Below are 26,815 nucleotides of genomic sequence, written 5' to 3'. Positions count from 1 at the left end.
GTGCTTGCAATTACTGTGTCGTCTGTGTTTTGAGATTTCACCTGAAACAGGTATTTAAAAGCCGGGCAGACGTGATGCTGAGGGACACGGTTTAGTGATGGTTTTGTCAGCGTTAGGTTGATGGTTGGGCTCGATGATCTTAAAGGTCCCTTCCAACCTAGATGATGCTATGATTCTTGTGCATCCGTGTGTTACGGAGCTGCCTTTGCTTTTCTTCTCCAGGCTGAGGGATGAAGGCAGGAGCGAAAGGGATCTGGAGCAGGAACCACTTCCTTATACACTGTTTATGTGTGCATTGAGCAACGTGCCATCTGCCACCAGGGTGTAAAATGCATGTGGGATCGCTACCTCACTTCTGTCTCCTCTTTTCCCCTCGTTCTCTCTCCCTCCCTCTAAAATGGGTCTGTACATGCGAGTTCGTCTCCGGCTGTCACTGCGTGCCCTGGCAGTGGCTCCGCTGTGTGGGAGCAGTGTGTGGTGGCAAGGCGTGAGCAGCGTGGGGCTGCGGCCCACGGCCGGCCAGTGAGCCAGCTGACGGGCCAGCCCCATGCCAGCGCCCTAAAAGGGCTTTTTATGTCCCTGAAGACAAAGCCTCTCGTTTAAAAATGCAACTGAATGAAAAACACGATTCTTAATGCCCTAGACTCAGCTATTACAAGCAAACAAACAAAAAACCCATGCACACCAAAAAAATGAAAGGCTCCCTGGCCCAGCGTGCCAGTGTTGGTGTAATACCTCTCCACTGCAAAAAAAACCCAACTCTGTAAAGTTGCTTTGGGAGCTTAGCAGTCCCTGTCAACTTGTAACTTGGTGGCCCACTAACCTTTTCCTATACTGTGTTGTTATATCATAACATCCTTTCCCCTTCCCAGACAGCTATAACAAGGTCAAGCGTCTGCTTTTTCTCTGTTGGTTCAAATTCTCCCTCTCTCCCCTCAAGCAGAGAAATGGAGAAGGAGGAACCGATATGACAGCTGAGAAGTAAACCTGTTTTGTAGACTTACTGACGGAGGTGAACCGCCTAAGGCCTGGATGGGAAATTTTTTTTTTAAGTGAAGACCCACGCAAACAACTGCAGGGCATATCCAGAGCGTGATATTTCCCCGATAAAGGCAAACAGAGCAGCTTTCTTACAAACTCTTGGCTTATGGTGGCGTTTTCTGCTTGTTCTGGTGTTAAAGATGTTAGAGATAGTCAGCAGCAAATTAAATTCCAATGAAGTGGTAATGATGCTTTTGGAAATCCCTTTATAAGGGAAATCCTTATGGTTTGAAAATGAATTGATGTGAATGAGGATTAGGAAGAGGGCAGAACTTGTGAAGGAGGGTTGGCTGAACTGTCAGTCTCATAACTCGTCCTCTTGTGCCGCCCGCCCGCCTGTGTAGCCAAAACTGGCTCTGGTCCCGATCGCGTTCCCCAGGTGCTTCTGCCAATTGGGAAATCCACTTTCTGTTGCGTGCACCAAGCCTGCTCAGAGCTGACTTTCTGGCTGAGCCGCTCCTTTATCCCCTGGAAGCAGCAGCAGGGTTTTGGTGGCACCGGGGTGCCCGTGGGAGTGCTGCCGGGAAGGGGCAGTCCTAGACTGGGCATCCCACGAGACAGGCAGGACGCAGCCCTCCTCAATCTTCCAAGGACCTGCATGGTAGCGTTTCCTTGGTCAACTACCCTCACTTGTAAGTTTTTTATACTGTTTCACAGATTACTGTGGTGTTTTTTATTTTTCTTTCCCCTCTGTCAGTCTGATGCATCTTTGCTGCAGTTCCTCCCTCTGCCCCATTCTTGCTGTACGAGCCCGGTGATGAAGTTGGCTGTCTTGCTGGTGGTGGCTTTTACTGACTGTTAAACATCTCGTCGTGTCCACTGGCAGCTCTGCAGATGCTGGGAGGTGGGGTCTGATGTGCTTTCCTTCATGTCTCTGCGGTGATGCAACTTCTGGTTGAGTTTCTGTGCTGCTGGCACCTGCCTGAGCTGCTTTCCCAGGCTGCCACACCTCCCCATCGCTCCCGTCTCCAACCACTTCGCTCTTTCCAGACTGAGTGAAGTGTTACAGAAAATGAATATTTACAGCTACAGGCAAACTTGTGTTCTGAAGCTAACAAGTGCCTGTGAAGGCAGCTGGAAGCCTTAGACAAAAGGGGCTTGCTAATCAGAGCACAGGCATTTGTGAACTGACCTTCTTGTCGCTTGAGCAGCGAGCCAGCCCAGTCAGGATCCTGCTGGTAAGCCTGGATTCTCCCTCATCCCTCTGCTTACAGAGGAGGCGTCAGCTGTGTCTCTTCCCACAGGCAGAGGAGGAACCTTTTATTTCTCAACTTACAGCGACTGTAGCTAACAAAGCGGGAGCTGGAAAATCTTGGGATGCAAATCTCATTTAAAGTTGCACTGAGCCTACCCGAGTCCCCGCTGTTAAAGACCCTGAGCTAGAACCAGCGTGTGTGCGAGAATGTGCTTATCGGCGCCTGCCTTTTTGTTGGGATTGCCCTGTCCGCACTGTTCCATCAATCCCTGATATCTCTCGGTAGTATTGGCCAAAGTGCCAATGGGGTGTCTGATGCTGCTGTCATGACTGTTGCGGGAAGGGGATGTGGGCAGGTCACTGGCCTTTTCCCATCCTTAAGGTGACACCTCCTGTCCAGGCACCTCATCAGTGCTTGGAAAGGAGGATTATAGCAGATGGGTGTAGGAACTGCATGCTTCATCCTCTCTGTTTCTTAAACACGAAGCAGATCTGATCCAAGCGGAGTGTCTGCGTGCTCGGGGTTGAGCGTGGCAGATGCCTGCTGTTCCGTACTGGCTTTGTGGTGTTCCTGCCGTGCCGTGCTCGGCAGGGTGGAGGAGGCAGTGGCTGTGCCAACAGCCTCTAGCTTCCATGGTTTATTGAGAGGCTGACTCCAGGGAAATAGGCAGGTGTTTATTCAAACAGTTTTCTTGTAGAAAAGCAGGCTGTTTCCTTTTTGCAAACAATATCAAGTACACTACTTTGTGCAGAAAGACCCTTTTCGGGTACTGTGCAGAATCTGTATTATTTGGGTGTGGTAGCTGTGTGCTCTCGGGGGACAGACAAGCAGGCAGAGAGCGTTCAGTAGCTCTTGCATTAATATTTTAACTCTGGATTCTGATTTTGTTCAAAGTTGTGGAAAATCCCTGGAGATGTGAGCTTTTCTGACCTAGAGAACATGCTGGTAGCAGGTACCTTAATGTGTGTAGAAGAGCATAGCCCAGAAAATAAATACACAGAGCTAAATATTAACAAGGCTAATGGGATTTTTGACTTGTTAAGGAGTGCATTTCCCACCTTCCGAATTTCACACATCTGTTTTCTTAGTGGAAAGGTAAATGTGGCTTCAAGAACTGTAGTGACCTTGGTACTGATTGTTGCTATACTGCTGTTCAAAACTGCAGGCATTTGAATGCAGCCTGGTTTCACACAGTGTGCTTTTTCTCCCTTTAGGTACTCCCTAAATTCATGAGATGGCCAACACCATGCAAATCTCCAAAGATGAGCTGGAGGAACTCAAGGAGGCCTTTGCCAAAGTTGGTAAGTCACAGTGAGGAGGGCACCTTGCTCCTGTCTGCTGTGCGTTTGAAATGGATTTATCCCACCCCTGTGATCAGTGGTGCCAGCAGGATGTGGGCAGCCTGCTGCTCTCGTGGTGATCCCTGTGCCAAGGAGTCTCTTGGCAGCCTTTTTGGTTCTGGCTTGTCACTTCTAGCCAAGGAGCCCAAAGGAAGGGATATGGGCAGTCCGGCTGTTGGTGGGCATAGCATCATTTTGATTGGAAGAGACGTTTAAGATCATCAGGTCCAACCATTAACCCAGCACTGCCAAGTTACCCATGTCCCTCAGCACCACATCTATACGTCTTTTAAATACCTCCAGGGATGGTGATTCTACCACTTCCCTGGGCAGCCTCTTCCAATGCTTGACAACCCGTTCCTATCGCCTGTTCCTTGGGAGAAGAGCCTGACCCCCTGCCTCGTTACACCTTCCTTTCAGGGAGGGAGTTGTAGAGAGCGAGAAGGTCTCCCCCCAGGCCGAACACCCGCAGCTCCCTCAGCCGCTCCTTGCAGAACTTGTGCTCCAGACGCCTCTAGCAGTGGCAGACAGCCTTAGTGGGCTGTGTGGTTCCTGATGGCAGAAGTATCCATACGGGTCTTGCATTACTTTGGCCCAGGCAGCACTTCAGGGCTTGCACAATTCTGGGTTCTGATGATGTTGGGTTTGGCAAATTGGCTGAGCTGTGTGCGTAGGTGCTACGTTTCTGGTTTGTGTGGGTGCATTTCAGGCACCGCTTCGGTGTGCTTGGAGGCAAAACCTAATTAGTGTCTGTTTACCTGACCATTATGGAGCAACTTGTGGTGCTAAAAGAATGCTTTGCGGCTGCCGTGCATGTGCATTGCCCTCTGGTGGCTCTGTTTCTTCTCTGGTCCTCACCTCCCTACCAGCCTTTGATGCTGAAGGGGTTGCACAGCCCAAGCCACTCTGCCTGCCTTCCAGCTTTCCCTTGCGCTGGCATTGCAGAAGCCTCTGGCAGGCTGCTTCGGGAAGCTGAAATGGGCAGAAAATTGACATCATGGAGAAAAATTGTTTTCTGCTGGTTTAGTTTCCTGAAACAGCTTATTGGGGGATGAGAGAATGGCCAGGGAGGGTTGGGCTGGGAGCTGGACCGCAGCCGTGCGGGCAGGGCGGTGTGCGCAGCTGGGAGCCACAGCCGGGACTGGCACCGGCAGGGAATGAGTTGCACAAGTGATCAAAGCCGGTGCTTTGGTTTCCTAACTGGACATCGTCGTCGCTTGAGCACTGGCTATAAATGCAAATTGGTAGTTGCCTCGCATCTGTGTTGGGTAAGCTGCCCTCTAGAGCAGGGTGGCTCTTAAAGCTCTCGCTTGCTCTAAATTTGCAATTGGCAGAGAGAAATACGGATTTCAAAGACAACTGATTGTCACGGGGCAGTATTCCCTATCGGCACTTGAAGCAACTTGCATTTTAGGCAGTTCCGTCTCCTGTCTCGCTCTTCCCGAGATGTTTCCAGCAGGTGGAAGCGAGCTGCCGCAGAGGGAGACGAGTGACCATCGTGCTTCTCACTGCCTGATGTGCCTCGGGGTGCAAACCTTAATGAGGCTGGGATGCAGGCAGCCCGTCCTGTCCTTGGATAAACTTCAAATGATTAACCTGGCTGGAATGTGGTGGCTTTTTGTCATTGGCGTGTGGGGAAGTTATCGAGATTAGGATGGATGGCTGCCTTTGCACTGGGAACACAGAGAAACCCACGTCAAATCCTGGTTTGTTTCAGGAAACCAGCTCACCCTGCTCAGGAGGTGCAAACCTGTTTGGTTTTAAATGATAAAAGCAGTGTCAAAACTTATGTATTATTGAGAAATGTGATAATTAGCTTGTACATACCCACAAGCGAGATGGGATCTGCTAGTCCTTTTCAGCTGCCTTTTGTTTTGTGTGCTTTAGGCATGGTACAGCCCGCAAGCTTTGCTGTGGAACAAGCCTGTCAGGAGCGTCTTTAATGCTCTCATCCCTTTTATTCTTGCCTAAAGGAGCCATATTTGCCCTGGGTTATAGGACTGGTCACTACTTGGGTGATTGACTTTCACTGGGAACTTCTAATGCTATCTCTACTGGATGTGAAGAAAAGTTGGACCAAGGCCTGCTTATTTAAATGAAGCCTTTATTTCGTCTCCCATCTACCTGGAAGACTTAGAACACAGCTGAGAAGCGTGGTTGTAGCAAAGCTCTGCTGGCTGGCTTCTAGGATGTCATAAAGCAGATGTGGGGAGGAGGAGGCGTCCCACGGGGTGGTTTCTGCTCACCAAGACATGCCCCACTCCAGTGCGCACCTGCATGGGCTTCCTGGAGACCTGTTCTAACTCTAGCATGGGGCAGGGTGCTCTTCTGGATGTGCAGGTTGAGGGCACTTTAAAGGTTTTTGTTTGACCAGCTTTTCTGTATGCGGCTGGACTGGATTGAGACATCTGGTGATGCTGGAAGGCAATGAGGTGCGTTACCTTGTACTCTGTCACCTCTTGCCTTCCATGCCGCTTGAAGGTATCCCGTCTCTCCCGTGCAGCTAGTGTGCAGGTCTCTGACAGCCGGCAAGAGGCCCCAGACAACGTGCAGTCCCTGGGGAGAAACCAGGGTTTGAGGTTAGCACTACAGTCAGCTACAGCTCAGACAGGTGGCTCCCAGCATCCTACAACCAGGTATTTGTACGGGAAGTGATCCAAGTGGTCAACAGCAGTGGGGGGGAAAAGGCATTTTAACATCTGACAAAAGTAATTAAGTGGGGCGTAAGAACTGTCTAGGCTTTGACTGACCCGCAGGTTAGTGGGAGAAGAGCAGGTTGCTCCAAATCTCAGCTGATCACTGACTTTGTGCTGTGGGACAGGTAGGTATGTACTTGGCCAAACAGTGGCATTTCATAGGGGAGGCACGGCGGAACAAAATCTGCAAACTCGCTCTGTTTATTTGTCTTCCTTCTCCTTGCTTCTGATAGCAAAGATAAACATCTTTTCTGGAAACACAGAGTACTGAAAAATTGTAACCCAGCTGAACACTTTGTTCGCTGCTGCAAGGTGGTAGAACAATGCTCTGAAATGTGAGCTTAAGGCAAACAGGGATCTGTGATCCTGCTAGAGTGTGTCCTGCTGAGCATATATCCTTAAAAGGAAACGTGTGGGTTACTTTCCCCTCTTGCATCCTGTTATTTAAGCTATTTTAAGTACTTGTCTGGAGGAAGCTGAGCCAGAGCTTGAAGCAGCTTTTGGGTTTTGTTTATTGCGGCTTTGCTGCGCCACCTGCACATGGGCAGGAGATGGTGCCGCACATCTCTGTGGTGACCTTTCCCGGGTCTGGTGTGCTGGCGCGCATGCATCTTTCAGTAGAAATAGGAAACTTCAGACGTGCTGTAGTTTCCTTTCCGACGGGCAGATTATAATGAATCCAGGCTGCAGCTTGTCTGTTAAAACAATTTTGCTTTCTTCCATTAATAATTCCGGGCCGTACGCCGAAGGATTTCATTTGGGATAGCTTCTATTTTGACAGCCTCTTCAGCTGCTGAATACCATTTCAGATTTTGTTAGAGAGGGACTTTAGACCACCTTCCGTCTGAAGTCTGGCCCTGTTGCAGGACATCCAGCAAGGCACCATATGGCGGGCCTGCGGTAATGCTGGAAGTAATTACGCTGGTGCTGCAAAGGTGGCTGCTTTTTATTTTCTAATGCTGCTGCTTTGTACATTTGACTGTGATGCCAGAGGGGAACAGAGACAATGGGAAGGGAAGCAGCTGCCCTGTGGGATGGGGTCTCAGGCCTGTTTGCCATGTTTACAGGGTAAAGGCTTTTGGACACATTAAGAGAAGAATGAGTCCATATTCCATCACGTAGTCAATCTCTACTTAAGGTTACTCGACTGTGCTACCAAGCCAAAACTGCGGGCTAGCACATCCACCAGGCTTTGGCACTTAAATCTGCCCTTCTTGTGGCCAAGAAGATAAAACTTGAAATGAGAGCATCTTTACTGCAAAACCAGTAAGTTGGTGTGGGGTCTTGCAGTTGAACCAACAGAGCGGTCTTGCTCATAAATCACGCTCCCAAAGTGTCAGGGACATAGATGCCCTTTTAATCTATGAAGTAAATCAGTGATTAATTTTTTTTCCCAGGATACTATGGAAGAGTAACTCTTCCACGTGGATATTTGGGACGTTGTTAAGAGTTGGAAGAACTTAGGTCCTGAGAGGCAGGGGTTTTGAGTGAGTTAAGGGGCATTAACTGCGCAGCGGGTGTCCTTCACGCTTGATGCTGTGCTGTCCCTCAGCCCAGCGCGGGTGCTGAGAGCCACTGGTGTGCAGCCCCTCCGCATGGGCAGCATCTTTCCTGGTGTCATGCTTCTGAGCCACATGCACTCGCGGTCAGTGTGTTTCAGATGGCTCCTCGTGCTGCAGAGCTGCTAATTTTGGGTGGTTTTTTTTTTGTTTTTGTTTTTTCGGTGAGCAGAGGCAAATCTTCTTTGAACTAGGCACGCTTGGAGGACTGGGAAGATGCTGCTTTTCAGGGGCGAACGAAACCCTCCAAATGGGCATGTGTTGACCCAGACAGCGGTAAATTCCTGATACCTGCCCTGCAGCCAGGTTTGATGCTTTCAGGTCGAGATTGACGTCTGCTGAGCAAGTGGGGATGGACCGGCCAATGGCCTGGGCTAACTCCTCTCTTGCATTTCAGTCAGTGTTTTTAAGTTATGGCTTTTTGTTCTGCAAGCAAACCAGTATAAAAGGAAGGTGAGGGATTAATCCCTTGAACTAGGTTGTACCCTTAAAAGACGTGCAGGGCTTCATATGTAGAACTGAGCTCTAAACAGGTTTAAGCATCCTTTTACCCGTGCATCTCTTCAGTGTGTTAGAGATAGGGACTTCGGACCTGGGTTCCCTGCTGTCCCACCCAACAGGCTTCTGCCTTGTGAAATACTATATATCATGTTTTTCCCTTTCACTTCTGAATAGGCTCAGACATGGCACATGCAAGCCTGGTTCAGAAACAGTTCTGAATACTTAAGCTAGACACATCAAGAAGAAAACCTTTACCAAATCTGAATCAAAATCACACCCATGGTAATATCAAGGATACAATATTTATTTTGAAGTCTTACTGTTCTCTGTCCTTTGCCTACTAACATTCAGGTAGATGTAAAACTTAGGTTTTTTTGGGTGGGAAGAAGTGATGAACGGGTATCTCTGGATTTACCTGCTTAATTTGGCAGCGTGGCAAAGGGTTGTGGTTGGTTCAGTCAGGCACAGGCTGAAGCGATGGATGTTGGCTGTTGGCATGCTGAGGCTGAAAGCAGAGTTTTGTTTCGGATCCATAGGCCCCAGAGATTACCAAGTCCCTTATTGCCTGATTTTCTTCACTGGCTGTGAGGCAGGGAAAAGATGCATATTGTGGAGTTAGACGTAGTAATAAGAAAGCCATAACAGAATAAGCTGGGATTTATCTAGAGGGGAAATAGTTTGCTGATGACATCTCAGGCTGGACTGTTTAATAAAGCTTGCCTTTGTAAGCTTATATTTTTTTTGAATAAAATTGTAAAATTGAAGGCCAGACAGCAGCCTGTTGCTATCAGTAGCCCGAACCCCTTTATTTCATCAGCATTATTGTAAAAACTGACTTTTCATAAAATAGTTTATTGTATTTATTAATCCACTGGAACTGATGCTCTTTAGTTTGAGACCTAGGGCCTGGGGCGTAGGAGAGAGTACAGGTTTGCTCTGTGTTACTTTGGATGTTTGCCACTAAACATTTGAATTTCACTTTCTTGCTAACTTATAAAAAGAATTTTAAAATCCCATACGGATCTGGAAAATGAGGAAGGTCGGAGTGGTGGTGAGGACGTGCTGCTTGCTGGAGCATTGCTGTGAAATATAACGTAAAAGTCACCACTGACACCTCATTAAAAGTAAATTGCCTTTCAAAATCTGCTAGAAAAAAAAGAGACTTTACAGCTTTCCTGATTGTCTTCTTTTATTCTTGAAAGCATCTCCCTTTAAGCATAAATACTGACCCCGGTGGCTGTGGTGTGGGATTCCCTCGTGAACAAGAGCAAGTACAGCTCTCCGGTCGCACAGCCTGGGGAGCCGGCAGCAGCCTGCGGGCTGCCAGGCTGTCTGGGCAGCAGAAACTGTTGCTGGAGTGGAATTTAACTCGGCTGCCTTATGAAGAGCAGCAGAATCCTCCAGTGGGGGATATGGGCGGACCAGTGGCTGGGGGAAGCCGAGCGGGGCCGGGTGCCTTGCAGCACGGGTGCGTGTTTGGCAGTGGTGCGGTGGCACTCGGCAGCGCACCGTCACAGCACCAGGAGCTCTGGAGGTGAGGGAGAAGGTAAGGCAGCTGCTTAAATGCCAAGACTGCTCTTGTTTAGCCTTAAAGAGCTCGGCTGATGTCTTCAGTACAGGCACTGTGTTGCCTTTGCGGAGCCTGTGGTTGAATGGCGGTGGTAAGAGACCACCAAATCTCCACCTCCTCAGCCCATCCAGGTGTCCCCCACCAGCAGCAGTAATGCAGGGTTGGTACCTCCCCATGGCCCCAGCTCTGGGAGGAGATGTCAGCTTAGACACTGAATTAACTTCCCTGGGCAATTTGCCTGCAGCAAAGGGATTTTAACATCGCTACTGAGCTGGTGACAGCACAACATGCCTTGAATCCCTGTCTCCAAACGTGCTTGGAGGGTCATGCTTAGTTTTGGGATGTGAATCTGGGATGTTTGACAGCTTCAGACACTTCGGCTGCTCGTGGACTCGACTCTGCCGAAGCCTGGGTACCAGCCGCGCAGTGAACCATGCTGTCTGCTTGCCCCTGGTTAGCCAGAGGAAGGAGGCACCTAGCCTCTGCCTGTGCAGGCAGCACAACCTCGCTCGCCTGAAGAAGGACTAGGGTGCTGGATTTGCCCTGTGCACTCAATAAATGTGGTGACGTCCCCAAAGGGGTTAGGATGTGTTGACGTGAAAAGCTCCGGATTCTCACTAGATTCTTGTTTTCTTTCTTCCTGAATCTAGTAGGCGATAACATCTCGCTAAGCAGGCAGTGCTGCTGTGGCTTGGTGGTTGACTGTCAAAGCACATGTCCTTGCAGAGCATTCTTGGGCAGCATTAAAATCAGGCTGCAATTTTCTGTCAGCGATAAATGGATAACATCATTATCAACATGATAAAAAAAGTGTAAATGCAGAGCTGACTTAGTGTTTTCAGTTCAGAAAGTAAGAAGTGCCGGGTTTCATTACCGTCTATTTTTAACATGCAAAGCCAGCTGCAGTTAGATGTAAAAAAAAAAAAAAAAAAAAAAACAACCAAAACCAAACAAACAAAAAACCCCCCCAAAAAAACCCAAAACCACTCTGGAGATCATTGATGAAAATGCAGATGCTCTGTTGTGAAACTTTTACATCAGTCACGTGGGTCAGAGCCGTCCTGGTCAGCTCTGCTTTGAAGCTGCCGTTGTCCAAAGCCAGAGAGATCTCATGGCTTGCACTGGGACTCTCTGAGGATGTGACATCTGTATTTACTGCATGCCTTTGATTCCTGCTGTATTCTTGGTGGTGTCTGTTGAATAGCGTACTACCTGGGCTTGGTATTTTTGGTGTGGATATCCTGCTGTGTGTCCGGGTCCCACACGGATCTTGCTTTCAGCAAAGACGAATGCTCTGTGCGATGTGGCCCCAAAACAGGTACGCTGTGTCGGGCCATGCTAGGAGATTCCTCCTTACCTCCATGTCTTGTAGACATCCCCAGTGTGCAGGCTGCTCTCCGTAAAGCGCTTTTGAGCATGGGGGCTGTGTTTCTGCCCCACTGTCTGGGGCTGGTCCTGTCGGAGTACTGGCACATTTCTTAAACCTCCTCCTGTCCCTTCTCTTCTTCAGACCTCAACAGCAACGGGTTCATCTGCGACTATGAGTTGCACGAGCTCTTCAAGGAAGCCAACCTGCCTCTCCCCGGGTACAAAGTGAGAGAGATCATCCAGAAGCTCATGATCGACGGCGACAAGAATAAAGATGGGAAGATTAGTTTTGAAGAGTTTGTCTATGTAAGTTGTATTTCTGAATTTCCAGCAGCCTGGGAGACCCCTTTTAGACACAGCTAAGGAAGAGAGGGCAAAGAGGTTGAACCTGGCTTCTCAGCCACTTTTATCCTAGTTTTCTTTCTACAAAGTGATGACTCTTCAGGACTTGCCGTGTAGAAATCAGTTTCTTTGTACAGATCTCTGCATATGACTGTGTTTTGTGCTGTCACTGCCAGCCTTTACATTTGGACAGAGGGGAAATATGTTGGGTTTTAAACAGAAAACCAGAAAGAATCGACATGCTTTTCCTATATGAAAACTTTGTTGGAGGCCGAAAGACCATTTCCACATGAGGTGACAACTGGAAAAAAGACTTCCAGTTCTCCAAGCTTACAGTATTGACTGGAAGCTACTCAGTTTTTCCAGGCACATAGATGAACGCTTTTCCCAATGAAGCAGTATCATTTCCGTTCTCAATTTAATGGGACTACAAGTATTTGCTAAAGATTTGAGAGAGCAGTTCAAGACGCACTTTCAGATTAGTTCTAGATGCTGATCTAGGGAAACTCAGATCCGTTTGTTGCCTTAAAAGGGAGGAAGGGGAGTAAGGAGATAGGAGAAGCTGGAGGATGGGTGTAACCTTCAGCCTTTTTCTGTAGAAATAGGTCAGAATTTTTTATTTTTACACAGCACAACACTGAGATACTGGTTCAATATCCATCCCTTCAGCCTTTTCATAGTCTGATGACTGAATGCTGAAAGAGTAGTAACAGTATGTGCACTACATTGAGGGAGCTGTTTTCATGTCAGCTATTTTTCTTGATATTTCTTAATTTATCTTGACCTTCTGTTCCTTAATTGTTTTCAGACCCTCTGAACTATTGAGTTCGGAGTCAACTAGTAAGTTGGAGCTTGTCTGCAGTTTGTGAACACTTGCATGCTGGGTGCATGTTTCAACTGGTGGTTTGAGCTGGGCCATAACTCTAACTTTGCACTAGGGAGGAAGGAGTAGATCTTTTCTGTCACACTTGAGTGGTGCCAATGATCGAGTAAACACGAAACATCTTACGGACCACTAAGCTATACAGTAGAAGCAATGGTTAGTTGTAGGATTTTTTTCAAACGGAACTGTTGCTGTTTTCTGGCTGTGAGCAATTTTGCTGGAGTTTACGGTACAAAGGACGACATGAACTGACTTGAGGTTGGGGCCAAGTGACTTAGTGGTACCTCAGCATTAAAGCACGTATTTTCAAAGATTCCAAATTACACAATACCACTAACTAGTCCAGCAAACTTTAAAATAAATAAATTGGTATCAAAATCCCTATGTTTAAAACCAACCAACCAGAAAATCCCGAACTTTTGGGCTCTTGAGTCGTCACTCAGCTCTACCTGATCACTGGGGTGAGTAAAGTCTCTGTGTGCCATCAGGAGATGGTCTAACTGTGCTGTGTCATCATCGTGACTTGCCACCTCCCCTGTGGTCAAGGGATGGGGAAGGTAAGGCCAGCAGGCTGGCCCTGCAGTGACACCTCTGCATTTGGGTAGCATTTAGAGAACCTTCATACATCTCATTTGTGTTTTCAGTGGGGCTGAAACTGATTTGGTTAAGTTTTGAGGGAGCTACAGCAGGCTTTCAAGCCATCGGATGTATTTTTTTCTGAGAATCGCTCAGTTCTGTGGGACCTCAGGGCCACTAATAGGAGCATATGACCTGCGCAAATGGCACGTGCAGTCTTTCTGCGCTAAAGCATCTCTTCTGCCCTCAAACATGAGGGTGTTTTGTCAGTTAGCCCAAGCCTGCTGTTGAGGGAGGGGGAATCCCTACCTGGAGTGCTCGCTGTTACGCGTTATTGCAGATTGGAGTGTTACACACTTAAAGAGAATGGTTTCTTGGGTTGCGGACAAAGTCTTTTGTGTGAACTAAAGTCACGGCCACACGAGCATCTGGCTTACACAGACAGGTTAAAATCACACAACAGCTTTCTCAACTTTGGTCCTGCGGAAACTGCTGCATGTGTACCTGCTCTCGGACTGACTGCAAAGGTTTCACGTTTTTTTTGTCATCGTCTCTTGAAATCTACTGGAAAAGGTAAATGTATGTGAGATACTTCATGCCTAGTGCTTCTGTTTCGGTAGACACTTGCAATATGTGTGAGAGAGCGGGACAACTCTCTGCCCACTACCCATGTTAAATTTAATACCACTACACCCTTGCTGGGCCCTTCACGTTTGCTGATCTTACTACAAAGTTTGCTTTAAAGCCGAGAGGAAATAGCTTCTTCTGTGGCCCTTTCATTTTATGAAGACAAGAGTTTTTCTCATCTAACAGAGCACTTTAAATTGTAGATTTTCCAAGAGGTGAAAAGCAGCGATATCGCTAAAACATTCAGAAAAGCAATTAACAGGAAGGAAGGAATCTGTGCGATCGGGGGGACCTCGGAGCTCTCCAGCGAGGGGACGCAGCACTCCTACTCAGGTACCGCGCTGCCTTTCAGCCCGTGGGGAGGCCGTATCCCCAAAATAGCGGATTTCTACTGCCCTGCCATGCGCTCTGCTTTGGTTCTCCCGTAGCTGAATGATCTCGGGTCAAGGGGAGAGCAGGACAGAATTAGAGGGTGATGCCAGATTAGCAGTGTGTAAATTAAATGTGTGCTTCTTTGTTTTCTTAACTGGGCTTGCTGATGAAGGCCCTGTGTCACACTTGAATATAATAAAGTTGTTGAGTAACGAGTAATATTCTAGTAATTGGAAGTGAAAGTTGTATTTCTTTAAACTTTGTGTGACTAATAAAATAGCGTGGTAATGACAGCGGGGCTTTTATTTCCCTGGGCTATTGTACACTGATTCTTTTGGGAAAATCTTTGCTATGTTATGAAAAAGTCTGTATTAAATTTACAATTGTTTATCTTAGAGGAAGAAAAATATGCCTTTGTAAATTGGATAAACAAAGCCCTGGAAAATGATCCTGACTGTAGGCACGTTATTCCAATGAACCCAAATACAGATGACCTGTTCAAAGCTGTGGGAGATGGGATTGTGCTATGGTAAGTCATGAGGGCTCCTGAATTTAAAAAAAAAAAAAAAAAAAAAAAAAAAAAAAATTACCAAAATAACTTCCCCAAACTGTAGTTAGGGGAATTTTTATCCTGTTTGAGGCTGGTTTTGCGACTAGTGTGAGTGCATAATGTTTTGCATGTATAAAAAAGGGCTCAGTCACCCAGGCTTTCGTTGTCATTGCGTGACGCTTCGGCTTTGATGCCAACTTCATAAACTGGTATTTTTGTCTAGTGTTTTTGTCTCGGCTTGAGACCGAGTTTGCTGAGGGGGAGAAGGTGCCTTGTGGGAGCGGGAGTTGTCCTGATGCAAACTCAGACTGACGCTAGGTACCTTGGGGAGGGCAGATATGTTAAATAGCCCTTTTTTGTCTGGGATGTTAAGACAGAGGGCAGCCTCTATGGGAATGTTAGTGACCTTATGAATTAAGCCAAAAATTGATTTTCTGGGAATCCTCTTGTTGCTTTTGATACTAGCTGCACTAGGTTAGTAAAGTAACTTATTTTGCTGCGTGCTGAAAACGGACGGCATCCTGGGCTGCTAAACGCCAGCTGCCTTCTATGTACGGGGTTTCTTTCGGTTTTGTGGGTTTAGTTTGTTTTTTAAATGTAAACGAATTAATACAACAGAGAACTGGATCAGCCTGGAATTTCAGTAACTCTCTATCAACACGCAAAAGATGTTTAGTGGGCTGCCTATTGCCTTTCATTTCTTCTTTTTTGTTTTGTTTTGTTTAGCTTGTGATTTCTCTTTTTATTTCACCGGTTTCACGTAATTCAGGTCTTCGGGCGAAGACTGAACTGAGTAGGATGCAGTTTATAACATAAAGTAAAAACTTGCCATGTTTTCTGTTGACTACAAAGTCATTGCGCTCACATGCTCCCACTGAGCTCTCAAAGTGCCTGTGCTTTTTTGGGGGCAGTTTCATCTTGCCAGCAGCAGTGCACCTTTACAGTGGGAGGGAGCGCATTGTCTTACTGGAACCTGCAGTGGACGTCAACAGAGCGGCGAGTCTTCGCTAGTCCAGGGGCTGCGCTGTGAATAATTCATGTGCTCCTTTTGCTCCAGTGGCTGAGATCAGCAGTGGCCAGTGGCATGTTTAAGGTTTCAGGCTTAGCTATTGGTTACAAATACATTCTTGATAATGTAAATATTAACTTCTGATGTACACAACCTTGATTTAAAAAAAAAAAAAAAATATACAAAATCAAACAGGCAAAAGGAAATCTACTGTGATGAGTATTGTAACAGTGCATTGAGTATTGTTGAGACTAAATACTAAATGTTGTTGAAATATTATTGTTTTTCTTCCTACCAGCAAAATGATCAATCTTTCTGTTCCGGACACGATTGATGAAAGAGCAATTAACAAGAAGAAACTCACGCCGTTCATAATTCAGGTATAACACATTTCTGTATTTTTGCTGAAATTCATATTCGGGTACAATTAATGAAGACAGCGTGGTGACTCGAGGCATTATTTGTGGAACTCTGGAAAGGAGTGAGTCTTATAACTCACGTTTAATTATTAAAGACAGTTTTGTACTGTGATAATTGACAGTGCTTGTGGGTACAGTTCAAAAGACAAAAAAGCTGAGTTAATGACAAAATAAGAAAAACAGCCGAAATGCTGTGCGCACCTGATACGGCTGCCGTTGTTAGAAACAGCGCTGTCTTTTAAAACAACGTGATTATTGGCGCTGGCTGTCCGTGAATCATTTCATAGTACAACGGGGGTTTTTTGCAAGGATGCCTGCGTGTGTGCGTCCGTATAACTTAACACTTCTCCAGCCTTATTCTTGTTGACACCACTAGATGCGGCTACCTCAAAAGGCTGAAATTAAATACCAGAGGCTGAAATTAAACCCTGGTGCCTAGTTCAGTCCTTAGTGATTCAGCCTGCTGCCACCACCGCTCCATTAAAACTTCAGTGGCCAGGAGCGTTTCCTCCGAGGTGCTGCCGTTGGAGCGAGGACGAGGGGGGGATCTCCGCTCTGCTGGCGCTGGATGAAAGGCAAAGCAGCATCTCCCCCGGCTGTCTCTCACTCGGCTGTGCTGTTTGCAGGAGAACCTGAACCTGGCGCTGAATTCTGCATCCGCCATCGGGTGTCATGTTGTCAATATTGGCGCAGAGGACTTGAGGGAAGGGAAACCCCACCTGGTCCTTGGGCTTCTCTGGCAGATCATTAAGATCGGCTTGTTTGCTGACATCGAGCTCAGCAGAAATGAAGGTAAATGAAACTATGAGTGATTACTGTAAAGTGTGAACACCGCATTGCTTGTGCTGTCACCTCCAGCCCCGTCGCTGCCTCTTCCCTCCCCTCCTCTCCGCTGAAAGCGAGGGACTCCCCTTCGGGCTCCTCAGGGCACGTGCCAAGCCAAGAGCTCTCCAGCCTCTTTGGAGCCGTGCAGCGGGTTCAGTGGGGTTGTGCCACCCTGGTAACATGTGTCATCTTGACTGACGTCAAGATGTGTCTTGCAGTGCCAATGCGTTGCTTTGTGATGCCTGGGGCTGGGCAGGCTCTCCCGGTGTGCTTCAGCAATGGTGTTGGGAGCTGGCACAAGCTGCTTGCGTCCCCTTGGGATTGTAGACAACTGCACATCTTCCTCAAAAAAAAAAAAAAAAAAAAAAAAAAAAAGAAATAAAGAGGAGGGCTTCAGCTTTTTGGGAGTGTGTTCGCAATGACTTGGCTCTCTTAAACTCCTCCGTGCTGCTGCCAGCGGTGCAGCTGAGCTCTGGCTTCGTTCTCGGCGGTGGGAGAACGGGGCTGCAGCTCTCCCCACTGTGCTCGCTTGGCCCTGCATGACAGCCTCCAAAATTTAGACTTTTCAGATCATTCCGAGAGCTCTGTTATTCTGCATGGGCTATCAGAGCACCCAGATGGATGGAGGGACCTCAGTGTCTTTTATTTAAACTTCCCAATCGTGAAGTGGTAACGTTGTTTGGCTTAGATTGAAAATTGCAAGGGAAGCACAGACCAGCTGAAAGGATGCTTATCTTGGCTTCTCTGGCTTTTTTTAACAGTGCACATGAAACTGCTTGGAAGCACTTTTTCATTGAGATAGAAGTACATTTACATTTAGCTTACTGTCATCAGCTTAAAAGGCTGCACTTAAAATCTAGAGAATTTTATTATGCAAGAAAATGGAAAATATTTTTCACAGAGTTTTCTAGATCATTCACACTCCTCTGTGTAACAACCAACTCAGGAAAACTCCACTAATACCCAGATTATTTTGATTTAATCAGTAGTTGGTATTGTCCCCCACTTCTCCCCCTGAAACGTTGCTGCAGCTCTAATTCTGACATGTAGGTTTGCCTCTTGAAAACTCCTTCTTTCCCCTCACGAGCATTTTTCTTCTAGCACTGGCTGCCTTACTTCGTGATGGGGAAAATCTGGAGGACCTTATGAAACTATCCCCAGAAGAGCTGCTCCTAAGATGGGCCAACTACCACTTGGAAAACGCAGGCTGGCACAAAATCAATAACTTCAGCTCGGATATCAAGGTACCGAGGGCTCTCCTGGGTTGCACGTGCCTGGGAAAAGGCTGGGAGACAGCCAGGGCTGTTTCTGGATGTATAAATGACGCCCTTCCTCTGCAGACAGGACCTTTCTTAATACACTGAGTGGGATTAACGAGGGTTTTATTGATGTTAAATATTTAAGGTACTGCAGTGCTGCTCTGTCTTGCCATAAGGTTGAGCCCAGTGTTGAACTGTCTGAGTGTTCCCTCCAGTGCTAGTGGGATCCTGCTACAAAGCTGTTGCATGTTTTAATAGAGTAGGAAACTAGTATTACTCATGTGTTTACAAACATTCTAAATACATCTCTTTTGATGGGAATAATTTTTCAAGGGCATGCAGCTCGCTCAGGGTGAAATCCTTAACCGCATCCCTGGAGAGTATGACTTCATGTGCTCTCTGCTGGTGATGGCATTTCATCCAAAATGCCATGGGCTGGAGAGAGGATGGGAAACAAGACCCCTTATTCTCTACACTGGGCTGAGTAGGAATGGGAGCGGGGAATCTTACAGCTGTTTTTCAGATGTGAGGGGGTGGCTCTTTTCTCTCAGCACTAGTGAGAAATGGAGGGTGGTGACTCCTGATCAGCGTGGGGGTTTTTGGACCCTGGTCTCAGCAGATTTCTGGAGCTTATTCACATGGCCAGCAGTTTCAAGGAGGAGAAAGAGGACTGCAGCGGATTGCAGGGTAAAGCACTGTTGAGGTGGAAACAAGAATTGATAGCTGAGGTGCATGGGGAGCCCAGACCTCCCCTCTGTGTGCGCATGCGTGCGCACGCACATGGTCACCCTTATTTCCAAAATCAAAATTGCTTACAGCTTTGCACCAGACAAGCCAGCAAGCTGCTGGCTTGTCTGGTGCAACCCATCGGCTGCCAGGATATTCTGAGGTCCTTCTTAGTGCTGAGGACTAAAGGGACTTGTAGTTGATAAATAATTACTGCAGCTATTTCCTTCTCCTAGTTTGTGACCATCCCTGGCCTCTCTCCTTTAAGCTGTTCTAGCTAATGGGCAGGCACAGGAGGAGACATTCAGAGTTCTTATAATCAGCTTTTTGTCTTCGCTGAGCCATTTTCATCCTTGCTGTAGCAGTACGAATTGGCCGCCTTGGGGCATCTGGCTGTGGGGGCCGTGAGAGCAGCATGGGGTCACTGTGAGGGGGCTGTGACTCCAGAGCTTGCAGCAAAGGCAGTTTTCAAACAGTTAAACCTCATAGTTTTCATCTTAAATATTTCTAACCTTTTCCCTTTCTGTTTCCTTTTCTGCTGCCTGGATTTCTGCCATCGTGCTCTTTTAAGCTTACAGATTTTGGTAATTCAGTAAAGGTACATAAGCAAATTATGTGCAGCATTTTGGATGAGCCTGAAATGAATTGTTATGGTGTATTCGCTGCTGTGCAGGAGACGTGAATTTTCTTTTTCATCCATTTCAGGATTCCAGAGCTTATTTCCACCTCCTCAATCAAATTGCACCTAAAGGGCAGAAAGAAGGAGAACCTCAGATCGATATTAACATGTCGGGTTTCAATGTAGGTATTCAGGCTGTCGTGTCCTCGTGCTGTACAATCGCGAACTACCTGTGCCCTGTAATTGCCCCATGACATCTAGGTAACCTGGTATCTTAATTTCTAGAGCGTGTAAGGTGTCAGTGGGCGTGTGTGCACCTCGGGTATGTGCTGAATGAGTGAGTGTTGCAGGCCTGGTCACTACCTGCCAATTAACGTATGTGATTGAGAAACCATTTTGTGGTTTTGCTCCATTCGGGGGCATGCTGCCTTCTGCTTTTGAACCACCAAGTTCAAAAAGCATAAAAGTTGGAAAGCACATAAACTTGGAAAGCACCATGCTGGGAAAAATACCAAGGCAAACCAGGACATTTACATCCACGGCACTGGGGATTACCATGCATTCATCCCTTTGATTAGCAACTGACGCCTAAGGGAGCAGTCAGGAGCTTCCCATCTGCTTTGTAGCCCAGTCTCTTCCATGACAGCTCTTGTCCATTGCATCCCTGGCAGGAAAGGGACGACTTGCGGAGAGCAGAGTACATGCTTCAGCAGGCAGATCGGCTTGGCTGCCGGCAGTTCGTCACACCGGCTGATGTGGTCAGTGGCAATCCCAAACTGAACCTGGCCTTCGTTGCCAACCTGTTCAACAAGTACCCAGCACTTACCAAGCCTGAAAACCAGGACATCGACTGGACCCTACTGGAAGGTGATGGCCCTATCAGTCACAAGATTAGCAGGAGGGAAATATCTGAAGTAAACACTTGTGTCGCAAGAGGCTGTGCCTGTGGTGGTATCTCCATTGAGGTAACACCTATCATTTGAGGCTTCAGTGCTGCACCAGACCAGGTTGCTCCAAGCCCTGTCCAGCCTAGCCTTGAACCCCTTCAGGGATGGGGCAGCTACAGCTTCTCTGGGCAACCTGGGCCAGGGGCTCACCACCCTCACAACAAAGAATTTCTTCCTCTGATCTCATCTAAATCTCTCCTCTTTCAGTTTAAAACCGTTCCCCCTCATCCCATGGCTCCCGTCCCTGATCCAGAGTCCCTCCCCAGCTTTCTTGGAGCCTCTTTAGGGACTGGAAGGGGCTGGAAGGTCTCCCCGGAGCCTTCTTTTCTCCAGGCTGAACCCCCCCAACTCTCTCAGCCTGCCCTCACAGCAGAGGGGCTCCAGCCCTCCCAGCATCTCTGTGGCCTCCTCTGAACTCGCCCCAGCAGTCCCCATGCCAGACCTGGGAAGTTGATGTTGCCATTCCCTGGGATGAGCAGGAGAACCTCAGTAATGCAGCGAGATGTTTGTGGGAGCACTAATTGACAGCAGAACTGGGATTAGGGCTTTGGCTGCCTGGCTGCCAGGCAGCAGTTAGCTATAGCTGTGTGAAAGACCTTCCTGCTACTTTTTCTTGCAGAAACTGCAAAAGGCATGCTCTTCTGAGGCCTGGAGAAATCACACTGATATCAAAATTAGATATCATGGCAACCATCTTCCTTTGAAAAAATTATAATAGAAAAAAATACCTTTTTTCTGCTTGAAAACCTAATCGATGAGCTGTGCTGCTCAAAGGTCCCTGTCTTGCCCTTCCCCTGTGCAGCTCTGAGTTTGCAGAAGTTGCATGAACCTGTTTTCTCTTATCTAGGAGAGACACGTGAGGAACGGACCTTCCGCAATTGGATGAACTCCCTTGGTGTGAACCCCCATGTGAATCACCTCTACGGGTAAGCGTCAGGCTCTTGGGGAGACCCAGCTAGATCAGACTGGAGGTGTATCCCCACCGGTGTCCTGTTGCCCACAATGCCGAGCAAAGAGCTCGAGAAGGGGTGGTGGCAGGGAGCGGGAGATGCTCACTGCAGCTTCTCTGCAGTCCGTCGTGCAGGGATTTCTGAGCTAGCACTTAGCACATCAGCAACTGGCTTTAAGGGCTGAAGACTGTTTGTTTATTTTCCCCTATCTTGTGTAAATTGATGCTCTGAAACCCCAACACATTTAGATCTGCTTGAGCAACTGAAAATAAATTCTGTATCCCCTAATTTTTGGGCTTAACCAAGACATCGTAGTTAGGAGGCAAGGTACTCTGGGTCCCTGTAGTCAGTGGAGAGAGGTGGCTGCTTTTGGATTTTATATAGCAGAATTCTTTGGATCTGTTGCTTCTTACGGTGCTAAAACTTGCTTTAGCTCAGTAGCCAGCTGATGTTAAGCATGGAGCATTTCTCCTGCCCTGAAAACGACAAAATGTTTTGAATTTTTGTTTCTTTTCAGGGTTGTTGAAATTGCAACAACCTGTAAAGAGTAGTAATTACTCATGATGTGACAAACTTGGAGTGCATTTAAGTCTTGAGACATTAGGCTTAATCAATGTTTTCCACTTCAGCGATCTCCAAGATGCACTGGTAATACTACAGTTATATGAAAAGATCAAAGTTCCCGTTGACTGGAATAAGGTTAACAAGCCTCCATACCCTAAGCTTGGAGCAAATATGAAGAAGGTAAGCATTTCAAAAGACTTTAAAAGAAGCTATGGACACTAAAAATTCCTATTTGAGGCTTCCAGTCAAGTGAGTATATTTGTGAGTGATTTTTCTGTTTAATCTCTTTCCCTGTGTAGCTAGAAAACTGTAACTACGCTGTAGACTTGGGAAAGCATCCAGCTAAGTTCTCCCTGGTTGGCATCGGAGGACAGGATCTGAATGACGGAAACCCAACGCTGACACTAGCCTTAGTCTGGCAGTTGATGAGAAGGTAGGACCTGGCTCAAACATGTAAAATTTGTGAATGGGGTACAGAGTTTGGGAAGTTTTTTGCCACGAGCGCACTGCAGCACTGGAACAGGTCATCCAGAAAGATTGTAAAACCTCCATCCTTGGGGGGTTTCTGAGAAACAGATGGACAAAACTGCGGCAGAGCCAATCCTGCTGCAGATGAGAGGCTGGAGCAGAGACCTCCAGAGATCCCGCTGGAGGATCTCTGGACATCCTGATGACCAGGATCACCTCTCTTTCGCCTGCTCAAGTCTGGTCCACACACAGAAACCCTAAGCAGGAACATGTACACAACTTTTATGTTCTAATTTTTAACTGGAAATTGAGAGGGAAACAGTCCAGGGCTGCTTTGTAACCCCCTTCTGCATTGGAATGAGGGGAGGGGGAAGCTTTATCATGGATAAAGTTCATCATCCTTTTTCTTATCTGTTTCTGAAGAATTCTAAGATGATGCAAATACATAATATTTATCTGGGTAATAGCTGCATGGTAGCTCCTTATTTGGCATTGAGAGGTCAGAATGCTAACTTGTGAGTTGATCCACACCGTTTAGGTGATGTGTGAACCCCACGGTCAATGGTGAAACAGTTTAACGAAAGTCCCAAGCCCAGGCAGTTTTGTGATGTTGTATTAAAGGATTTGAAAGGCTAGAAAGACTAAATGCTTTAACAGCAATCACACTTCAGATAAGGTAGATGGTTCTTCCTTTTTGCTAAAGGAGTCTTAAAAAAAAAATAAAAGCAGATGTGAGACTATGTGAAGACTTTTCAAGCTGCCATGGGCCCACGTTGCATCCTGGCTGCGTGCTCACCCGGGCTTTGCCCAGGCTCTGTGCCTAATCTTGTTCTCTCTGCTGGTTTGCAGGTACACGCTGAATGTCCTCGAGGACCTGGGTGACGGTCAGAAAGCTAACGATGACATTATAGTCAGCTGGGTAAACCAGACCCTGAAAGAAGCTGGCAAGTCCACCTCCATTCAGAACTTCAAGGTGCAGGTTCCCCTCTTGCATCCAAAAGGAGAAGGGTGCCCAAAATGTATTTCCTTGGCTGGTGAAAGAGCAGGGGCATCTTAGAAAGGGGTTTAAACAGGACAGGATTCACTCTGTGCTGGGAACAAAGGGGCTTCAAGCTACCAGAGAGGAGACTTTTTAGGACTGCCCACGGTGGGGAATGGCAGTGGGGCGAGAGAGCTGACGGGGTGGCAGAGGAGGGGAGGGTGGTTGGGCTGTGCGGCAGAGATGGGTCTGAGCTGCTGGTAGCACAGGGGCCGGAGGCGGCGAGCAGTTGTAGGTGAGCATTGTCCCTTGGGGACTGGTCAGCAAGGCAGATCTGCTGCCTGCGCATCCATTACTGCTCTGTATTTTCAGAGCACTTGCAGTAAATTGGAGTAATGATCATGTACCTATTACCAAAGGAGAAGTAGCAGTTTGGTTTTCCCTGTGGTCCAGCTGCGAATAATCACTATCGCTGCTGCTTTGATAGCTTATTTAAAGCTTGTTTTGTTGCACGTTGCAGAGCAGCTGAATTGAGGTGAGCAGTCTGCTTTACGGATTAGACATTTGTCTTTACTTGTCTGTCCCTGTGTCTCTAGGACAAGACTATCAGCACAAGCTTGGCGGTTGTGGATTTAATTGATGCTATACAGCCCGGGTGTATCAACTATGACCTTGTAAAGACTGGTCACTTATCGGAAGATGACAAACAAAATAATGCTAAGTAAGTTTGCTGTCTCAAAAGCTTTTCCCCATTGAAAGAGTGCGCCTTCTAGGTGTCAGCCTTCAACTGCAAGTGTTTTTACCACAGTTTATTACTGTGGTTTTTCATCTCTTTTAACAGCGTACCTTTTAGACAGGCAGCACTTCCTGAAATCTAATTGCTGTCCTTGCCCGCAACGCTGGAGGGAGCAGTTGGCTGGACTCTTGCTGGTCTAGAGAAATGCAGAACAGCCCACGCAGCTCTTAGCGATGATATTCTGTTTCTCACCTGTTTGTTCAGGCATAGGAAGTGCTCAGGAATTTGAAACTGAACCCTTGTATGTCTCATGTCTTGCTGAATCATCGTAGGCTGTCAAGTTTAAAGTATGCCTATTACAACATGCCTTTGAAATGTGTGTTCTGCGACTGTTCTGCGGTGGCAGAATGACAGCAAAGTTTCTTGCAGATAATAGTCTCGCTTGATTATTCCTGAAGAGCAAACAGAAGGAGAAATTTAAATGTTAGCTGATTAATCCTTGGTTATACATCCTATCTATTAGCCCTAACAAATATTAATTACATTTTTTTTAACTATTAGTAAAGGGAACTTGACATTCAAAGGTCAATTTGCACATTAAAGACACCCTTCTCCACTGTGGAAAAGTAATACAGCAAAAGATCAAAAAAACCACTTATAAAATGAACAGATGTGGTGTGATTGGACTGTTGCACATAACGAATCTTAATAAAGAGGATAATAGGTGAAATTGTGTTGGACAGGGCAGGAGCTGACTTGTCATTTATTGGTAGCAGTCTCGGTGCTGACCCCCTCCTCTTCCCGTGGCGAATAGGTATGCTGTGTCCATGGCAAGAAGAATCGGTGCCAGAGTTTATGCTCTTCCAGAAGATCTTGTGGAGGTGAAACCGAAGATGGTCATGACGGTGTTTGCCTGCTTGATGGGCAGAGGGATGAAGCGAGTATAAAAGGGTTGATCCATGTAAAGGAAAAAAAACCAACAAAAAGCAACAAAACCCAACCTGCCACCCAGGGTGCATGAGTAGCAGATCAGCTGAGACCACGTTGAAATGCTGTTGGCCTAGGAACTGTTGAAGTTCAAAGGACTTTGTTTTGCTTTGCAAGACAAACTCTTATCAAAATTCTCAGGGAGAGGAGTTTTAACCAACAGATGTGCTCTTTTCCCAAAGGAAAGTTTAACTTATCAAGAGCTCACAGAAATGCATTCATAACAGACCTGCATCTTGCAATACTGCTCTGGAGCTGTTTTCACCCCATTATTTCTCAGATTCTTGGTGCGTGGGTTTTTTTTTTACCCCTGAGGGTTATAAGGTGGTTGGTATGAGTTGTAATGGAAACAAATCTAACTTCTATCTGCAATCCAGTTTAATTTCTGTCCTACGGTCCAAGCATATTCTAGGTTTGACCACTTCCTTAACTCTGCAAATAAAGCTACAGTACAAGTTGGGACCTGCAGGCCAGCTCGCAATGCTAAATAAGAAATGTGTAATTAGGAAGATGGATCTTCCTCTGGTATTCTCTGTACATGGTGCTTTTTTATACATCTAACTATTTTGATTACTTTACAAATAAAGCATGGCAGTTTTTTTCTCTTGCTGCTTATAAAAAGGGTTTTTTTGGTTATTTTATTTTTTTTTTTAAAGTTATACTATATATGACAATACCACCATCCTTGGACCTCTCACAGTAGCATATGATACTGTGTTGCTGATGGCATGGTTACACCTGAGAGTGGAAGTGAATGCATTTTTGTATGCATCTTGGCTCAGTTCTGTGCACCTAGAAAATAATTTTTACGAAAATCTGCATGAAAACTATAACTTTTTTATTTAAAATGCTGTTGGATATAAAACCATACTACATTGTGGGGAGGTTTTGTGCAGGGAAGAGGCAAATGTTCTAAACAGCAGGGCTCAATAAACTGAACAGCAAATGTTCTGGAACATAAAACTATTTTTACAGATAAAAGGAAGCGTCGCCAAAGAAGGAAGATGCTGTATCCATAGGATTTAATATTATCTTGCTTTGGCAAGCTGTTTGCTATATTTTGAGATCATATTGCTATTCCAAGCTATTCAAAGTGATGTAATATGGTGGCAAAGTATTAGTTGAAATAAAAACATTTAAATACACACTTTTCTCCTTATTTACACTGACCCAGCATGGCAGCCTGTCCTCAGTTGTTTTCAGCTTTTGCTTTGTTTGATCTTTTTGTTTTGTGCCAGGTCCATTGGTGTATATGATACTCCTGAATCGAGATGTGCTTGAGGAGCTCTTAGTTTCTAAAAGGGGCACAGGCAGTGTGGTCGTTCTCGACCTGTGTTTCAGCGAGGCTTTGCCTTTGTGGTAACTTCTGTAAAACCTTGCTCCTGGGGTCTTGCTGTGTGCCCAAAGACGATGTCTGCAGGTGTAGGGGAAGAGCCCTGTTAGGGCAAAACCCAGGGGGAAGGACAGAATTTGTTCCCTGCGTCAGGAATGTGCCGGCCGGGCTCGTTTCCAGAAACCACAGGTCTGATGGCGTGGGGGCACCTGACGTGAGTCTGGCGTGATTTGGGTCTCGGGGTGCCTGGTGTGAGAGGGGGTGCCCAGCAGCCACCGGCTGTTGGGGGGGACTTGCCTGCTCACTGTGTCCAGCAAGGCTGGAACAGGGCGGTGGGAGCTGGAGGGAGGCGGTGATCCCAATGCATCAATTC

At 46.8% G+C, this 26,815-nt stretch overlaps 1 protein-coding gene across 7 annotated transcripts in view; it reads left to right on the top strand.

The window, feature by feature from the left end:
- PLS3 (plastin 3) overlaps window positions 1–26,254 on the top strand; it is a 54,527-nt gene extending 28,273 nt beyond the window's left edge. For 4 of the 7 annotated variants that reach the window (XM_074600240.1, XM_074600241.1, XM_074600242.1 and 1 more), the window contains 15 exons: window positions 3,452–3,538; window positions 11,414–11,577; window positions 13,903–14,032; window positions 14,468–14,600; window positions 15,929–16,010; window positions 16,676–16,841; window positions 17,976–18,118; window positions 19,565–19,660; window positions 20,150–20,345; window positions 21,273–21,351; window positions 22,005–22,119; window positions 22,239–22,372; window positions 23,257–23,380; window positions 23,983–24,107; window positions 24,937–26,254. In XM_074600240.1, coding sequence (XP_074456341.1) covers window positions 3,472–3,538; window positions 11,414–11,577; window positions 13,903–14,032; window positions 14,468–14,600; window positions 15,929–16,010; window positions 16,676–16,841; window positions 17,976–18,118; window positions 19,565–19,660; window positions 20,150–20,345; window positions 21,273–21,351; window positions 22,005–22,119; window positions 22,239–22,372; window positions 23,257–23,380; window positions 23,983–24,107; window positions 24,937–25,069 — 1,887 coding nt within the window. In that variant the 5' untranslated portion in view covers window positions 3,452–3,471 and the 3' untranslated portion in view covers window positions 25,070–26,254. Of the gene's footprint in view, window positions 1–3,451; window positions 3,539–11,413; window positions 11,578–13,902; window positions 14,033–14,467; window positions 14,601–15,928; window positions 16,011–16,675; window positions 16,842–17,975; window positions 18,119–19,430; window positions 19,458–19,564; window positions 19,661–20,149; window positions 20,346–21,272; window positions 21,352–22,004; window positions 22,120–22,238; window positions 22,373–23,256; window positions 23,381–23,982; window positions 24,108–24,936 lie in introns of all 7 variants that reach the window. The other 3 variants (XM_074600237.1, XM_074600238.1, XM_074600239.1) reach the window with 1 other exon arrangement.
- Window positions 26,255–26,815: the final 561 nt, after the last annotated feature.

The sequence above is a fragment of the Larus michahellis genome, chromosome 9 (assembly GCF_964199755.1).
Source record: "Larus michahellis chromosome 9, bLarMic1.1, whole genome shotgun sequence".
Taxonomy (NCBI): domain Eukaryota; kingdom Metazoa; phylum Chordata; class Aves; order Charadriiformes; family Laridae; genus Larus; species Larus michahellis.
This window is presented reverse-complemented; position numbering and strand designations above follow the sequence as displayed.